At 51.9% G+C, this 5971-nt stretch overlaps 1 protein-coding gene across 1 annotated transcript; it reads right to left on the bottom strand.

Moving 5' to 3' along the window:
• Positions 1-3426: 3426 nt before the first annotated feature.
• LOC123079074 (uncharacterized) lies at positions 3427-4397 on the bottom strand. Its single transcript, XM_044501747.1, has 2 exons — positions 4036-4397; positions 3427-3923 (listed from the first exon to the last, which is right to left on the bottom strand). The coding sequence occupies exons 1-2, from the start codon at positions 4245-4247 to the stop codon at positions 3623-3625; spliced, it is 513 nt and encodes a 170-aa protein (XP_044357682.1). The 5' UTR covers positions 4248-4397; the 3' UTR covers positions 3427-3622.
• Positions 4398-5971: the final 1574 nt, after the last annotated feature.

The raw sequence follows: 5971 nt of genomic DNA, 5'->3' as shown, positions 1-5971 counted from the left end.
GGAGGGTGGGTATTTATAGAGCCCCAGCTGCGACGATGGGGATAACGCTGGGCGTAGTCCTAGTGCGCTTTGACTAATACTCGGAAACCGAACGCAATTTGTAAAGGTCAGTGACAGCACCGTTGGTTCCGGTGTGTTTACATTGCACAAGTTTTGTTTTAAACGGAGGCAATTTTTTTGGCTCATCCCATTAAATAATAATAAGAAGAAGAACAATGTTTTTTAACGATTACAGGACAGGTCCAACAGCGAAGCACTCTCCTGGTGAATGTTGCCCAGAAATCTAGCCCATGCCAGATGCCACTACGCGAGTGGGTAACGATGCCTTGTTATGGAAAACTCGAGCATTCCTTTCATTCCATCTCCCAGCATAAAGCATTTGCAATGAGTGTACCGCCTTCCTTGAGTATCCCGGCTCTCCCTCGCTCGCATTCCACCATTTTTTGATTGTGTGAATGTCGCTCCATGTAGGTGTGACCGATTGCCAACCGAGCCAATTGTAGATGGAGTTTCACACCCTTATCGTGAATTGACATTTGAATATTATGTGGGCCGCAGTTTCCGGTACCCTCTTGCATAGCTGACAAAGGCAATAGTTTGGCCAACCCCCATGAAGCAGTCTGTCCGCCGTCCAGACTCTACCTGCGCTCTCAGCCAGGAGAAGAATTTAATCTTCGGAGGGGACAAATTTTCCGGACCATCTTAGGCATTTCCGACTTGATCAATCCGGCAAACTGCATTCTGTAAGCCGTGGCTGCGGAGTAGCAGGCATCCACTGTGAATTTCCATCGAATCCCGTCTCGCTCGCCCGGGACGAGCTGAACCTCCCGCGACTTGCACCAAAGAGAATAGAATCGCTGGACTAGGGTCATCGAAAGGCCGCCCTGCATGTTGATGTGTCAGACCCACTCATTGTTATTTAAAGCCTTGGCAATGCAATAAGCGGTGCGTTTGGAGAGGGCGAAGATGCCCGGTGCGATGTCCTTAGGCTTTTGTCCATTTAGCATGGCGAGTGCCAGAAGCTAGCCGTCAATCCAACGCCAATGGTGATAGTTGTTGTCGCATAGAAAATCTCCTTGTCTTCATCGTTACAAGGGGTTTCTAAACCGACCCAAGCTCTCTCTGGGTCCACCTAGGCAAACCACAACCATTGAAGTCCGAGAGCTCTAGCAAACTTGTCGAGGTCCAGAATGCTGAGACCGCCAAGGTTGGTAGGTCGACATACCGTCTTCCAGTTCACTTTATTTCCCGCTTGAGACCTGCTCGGTTCCAGCCCATAGGAAGGCACGTTGAATCTTGGTGATGCTTTCATTGGTGTCCGAGGTATATCTAGTGTTGAAATGTGATAGATAACCACGGATGTCAACACTGATTTGACGAGAGAGGTATGACCGGCCGTTTTGATATTTTTTCCTTGCCATGGCGGAAGCTTGGCCTCCACCTTATCCACCAGGAATTGATAGACTGACTTCTTGGGACAATGAGTGGATAACGGTAGCTCTAGGTACCGCATTGGGAAGCCGACTCATTTTGCCGGAAAGTTCTCCAGGATTGCGTCGAGGTCAAGGTCGCGACAACGAATGGGGCGACATGATGTTTAACAGATTGGCCATCAAGCCCGTCACTTCTCCAAAGCAGTCAAAATGACCGATAGGTGGTCAATATCCTCCTTGATTGGAGCGACAAAAACCGCGGCTTCGCGAGCATACAAAGAAGTGTGGATAGTGGTTGTACAATCCCTTAGACGGTGGAGGAGGCCATGATCCGTGCCTCTGATTACGAGTTATTGTAGGGGATCAATGGCGATGACAAAGAGTAGGGGGGATGGCGGATCGCCCTGCCGCAACCCCTACCCAAGTTTAATCGGATCCCCTGGCACGCCATTGAGAAGCACCCTTGAAGAGGACGAGGCCCACAAAGCGGTAATCCAGTTTCGGAATTTAGCAGGGAAGCCGCGACGCTGCAGCAAGTCGAGCATGTAGTCCCAACGAATCGAGTCGAAAGCCTTTTTGATATCTAGCTTGAGGAGAAGAGCCAGCGTTCTATATCAATGCAAGCGCCCGATGAAGCCTGTGACAAACATAAAGTTGTCGTGTATGCTTCTAGTCTTGATAAAAGCGCTCTGGGCTCTGGAAACGAGTTTATTCATGAATGAAGCTAGTCTATTAACCATGATCTTCGTGATGATTTTTGCGAAAGAGTGGATCAAGCTGATTGGATCAAAGTCTGTAATATCTTCCACGCCATCCTTCTTGGTTAGTAACACTGTATTCGCCGCGTTGAGCCAACGTAAGTTTGTCGCTTGTAAGTTTGAGAAGGAATTGATCGCATTCATCATGTCCCCTTTTATGATTTCCCAACAAGATTTGAAGAAGGATCCGGTGAAACCGTCGGGGCCAGGGGCCTTGTCCCCGGGCAGTTGGGTAATGGCGGCAAGCACCTCGGCTTTGCTGATATTGTCGCCAAGGCTGGATAAATATCCGTTCTCAAAGTGAAGGGCCTCCCAGTTGAAGTCCTTAGTCCGCCTCTACGCTTTGTGGAAATTTTTCTTGAAATGATCATCTGCCTCCTTTTTCTTTTCGTCGTGTGAGGTGACCCAACCTTCAGTCGGTGGATAATTGTTTTCCTTCTTCTCGCAATTTTTTCCTTCTTCCCGCATTCACTCTTAGGTGAATGGCATCCCCTTCCTTGAGGTTTTCAACCCGGGCACATTGCTTTTTCCTAGTTCGGACTATGATGGCCAGGCCGATAACACGCCTCTTGAGTCTAGCTCGCACATCGGCCTCCTCGGGCGAGAGAGGCCGATTATCCTGAGCGGTGTCGAGATAAAGGATGACCTGCAGCGCCACGTGAAGCCGGATCTTTGCCGACGAGAACAACCTCTTACTCCAACACTTAAGCATGCATGAAGGCAGTTTTGTGTAGCTTATGGAACAGGACATCAGACGGGGCATCCCAAGCCTCACGGACAATTGTTGGAACCCACGTATATAAATCCATAAATTCTCAAACTGGAAGCTTTTAGGGCGTTTGGGGTCCAATATACCGCAGCCCGGCGAGGGTTGGTTTGTATGCGGTGATTTCAATCAGATATACCGGGCGAGAGACAAGAATAAGTCAAGCTTCGATAGGAGAAGGATCATCAACTTATTCCATGACGCCTTGTCAAGGAAATTCACTCGCAGAATCGGCGGTTCACTTGGAGTAACGAGCGTCAAGACCTAACCTTGTGCAAACTAGACTCTTTTCTGCAACTCCAATTGGGACATCTCCACATTGCACAAGTTAGGTTTGCTTGGACACCGATGACTTGGACCGGATGAGCACGGCTTATGCCTTTGTCCCATTTTTCTTCAAAAGCAGAATAACCAGGATAGTTATAAGATCTCAGAATTCGGATCTCAGAGAATTTTGCTAATCAGGCACTGCAGTAAAAAAAATGTTTGGTATACAACCGGTCTCTCTATTTACACACCGAATCAATCAATATCTTCCTGAACATGAGAGAATCAAAAGCCTCTTTACATTTGACAGGCTAATACGCCCGCCAAGAAAAATCCTCATCAAGGAACAAAGAAGAGGCGCGAGGCCAGCCGTGGACAGACATTTCCAGCCGCGAGCCCTACTGATGGCACGCGCTCTTGTTGACAGGGATCGCGGGAGGCCTGTAGAGCATGTTTGCGCTGTTATTCCGGGCCATCAGATTCGCGCAAGAGCTTCCAGAGGGCTTGGCCATTCCTTTGCTGTTGTGAGAACCAGGTACGGGGCAGGCTTTCTGGTTCCCGTCCAGATCGATGTTGCTCCTGCACGACTTGATCTTCTTGTAGGGGCTCTTCTTGGGCAGGTCCTCCAGGCACCTCACCTCGGACATGCACGCGAACGACTGGGACTTTCCGTCGTAGTACTTGGACAACCCTCCTTTCCTGCAAAGAGAAGAACCGCACGGTCAGGAAAAACTCCCCTTTTGCTGCTGCACATATATGTGACGGTGTGATGAACTTATGAAGGAAGGCATCAAGTTCCTCGGAGACTTACTTGACAGAGAGCTCTGCTTTCATGGACGACAGATCGTAGACGCTGTCAGAATTCAGTCTCCGCACCGGCGGGGAAGCCGGCACAAACTGGTCCTCGCCGTCGGAGAACTGGGCCTCGTCGTCGGAGTCGCAGGAGAAGGAGGAGGAGGTCTCGAACAGGTCCTCGTCTTCCTGGTGCACCGGAAGGGCCTGAGAAATTGCAGATCTGCCCATACTTGAAGGTTTCTGGATTGCAATGGACCTCACGGAGAAAGGCAAGGAAGGTATGCTCGCTGCTGTATATGGATGGATATATTCCTGCGCTTGTTCTTGCTGTTGCTCGCTATGTTTCACGACCTTTACAATCTGGCAGGAGGGCGGGTATATATAGAGGGGGCGACGGGGATAAGATAACGCGGGGCGTCCTACTAGTGCGCTTTGACTAATACTCCGAAAACCGAACGCATTTCGCGTTAGTGACATCACCGTTCGTTTCCGGCGTGTTTACATTGCGCAAGTTAGGTTCGCTTGGACACCGATGACTTGGACCCCATGAGCACGGCTTATCATTTCTTTTTCAGAAATAAAAACGGAGTAGTATTGAAGTTTGTTGGCCACTCCCACCCACATGCCTCCGCTTTGGCGGATTCTGCCGCTGGCGCCGCCCCGATCCGATCTTATCTCCATCTCCTTAGTTTGTTCGCTGGTAGGTTTACTATAATATGATTATTATTATCCTTTTCGGGGAGTTGGTTTGCGAGGCTGACATCTCAGGCCATGCCATGTTGTGGTGGAGATGATGCCTTGCAAGTCACCATGTCGATCTGTTTTTGAGCGGAGCGGAGCCGGGACACGCGGCGCGCTGCCGCTGGGTTGCCCTTCTAATTGGGATTGGGAGCTGATTCGTCGGTGACCCTGCTAAAACCTACTGTACTACTCCCTCTGTTTATAAATATTTGTCTTTTTAGAGATTTTGAATAGACTATCACACACGGATGTATATAGACATATTTTAGTGTAGATTCACTCATTTTGCTTTTTATATAGTCACTTGTTGAAATCTCTAGAAAGACAAATATTTAGAAACGGAGGGCAGACTGTAGGAGGTGATAATGCATCGCTTTGAGGAGCTTGTGGCTCCAATGACTCTGATCAAAATCGTACCGGAGAATTATACCGGCATATGCTTCGAAACCTCTATAATCGATCGGCTAGTTAGAGCATCTCCAGCCGCGCCGCCAGGGAGGCCTCCCAAGGCGATTTTTTCGTGCCGGCGCCGAAAAAACGGCCCAGTCGCGCCCCAGGAGTCCGATTTTCGCCGGCCTGCGCCGAAATCAACGCCGGCGGACCCAGGCCGAACCCGGCGCGCTGGGGGGCCTGGGGGCGCCGGGGCAAGCGGTTTTGGCGCGAAAAAGCCGCGGGCCAGCCGCGTCAGCGACACCGCGCCTCGTCTTCCCCCAACACCTCGGTTTCCCGCGGGGAATCAATGGCAAGGCTGCCGCCGGTCAGCCTTGCCATTGATTCCTCACGGGCGGCGCGTCACGGGACGGCGCGCCGACGCCTCCCCTCCCTCGCACGCGTACACACGGGCGCGGTGCGGCTATATAAGCCGGTGGCCTCGCCCGCGTGTGGCCACACCAGCCCCGCCCTCGCCGCCGAGCTCTACCTCTCCCGAGCGCTGCCGCCGAGCCCTCCCTCTCCCTCTTCCTCTCCCTCCCCCGTGAGCCGCCGCCCAGCCCCTCCCTCTCCCTCCCCTTCTTCTCCCGATGGCCGAGCGTTTCCCCGGAGACGAGGCGGCGGCCAACGGCTTCGGCCGCCGCACGCTCCATGAACAGGAGTCGTGGCTCCTGTTCCAGGCGAACATCCCGGCGCCGCCTGACATGCACGCCGGGCCGACGGGGTGGAGGCTCAGCAAGGGGGGAGTGCCCATTCCCCCGTTGCCCGACGCCGTGGCGAAA

Source organism: Triticum aestivum, chromosome 3D (genome assembly GCF_018294505.1).
Source record: "Triticum aestivum cultivar Chinese Spring chromosome 3D, IWGSC CS RefSeq v2.1, whole genome shotgun sequence".
Lineage (NCBI taxonomy): Eukaryota > Viridiplantae > Streptophyta > Magnoliopsida > Poales > Poaceae > Triticum > Triticum aestivum.
The sequence above is the reverse complement of the archived record's forward strand: the minus strand, read 5'-3'. Positions and strand labels throughout refer to the sequence as shown.

Coding starts and splice junctions, on each gene's coding strand:
- LOC123079074 (XM_044501747.1), bottom strand. CDS start 4,247: ATGGGCAGATCTGCAATTTCTCAGGCCCTTCCGGTGCACCAGGAAGAC. Junction 3,924..4,035: donor AAAGCAGAGCTCTCTGTCAA/GTAAGTCTCCGA, acceptor TTCTCTTTGCAG/GAAAGGAGGGTTGTCCAAGT.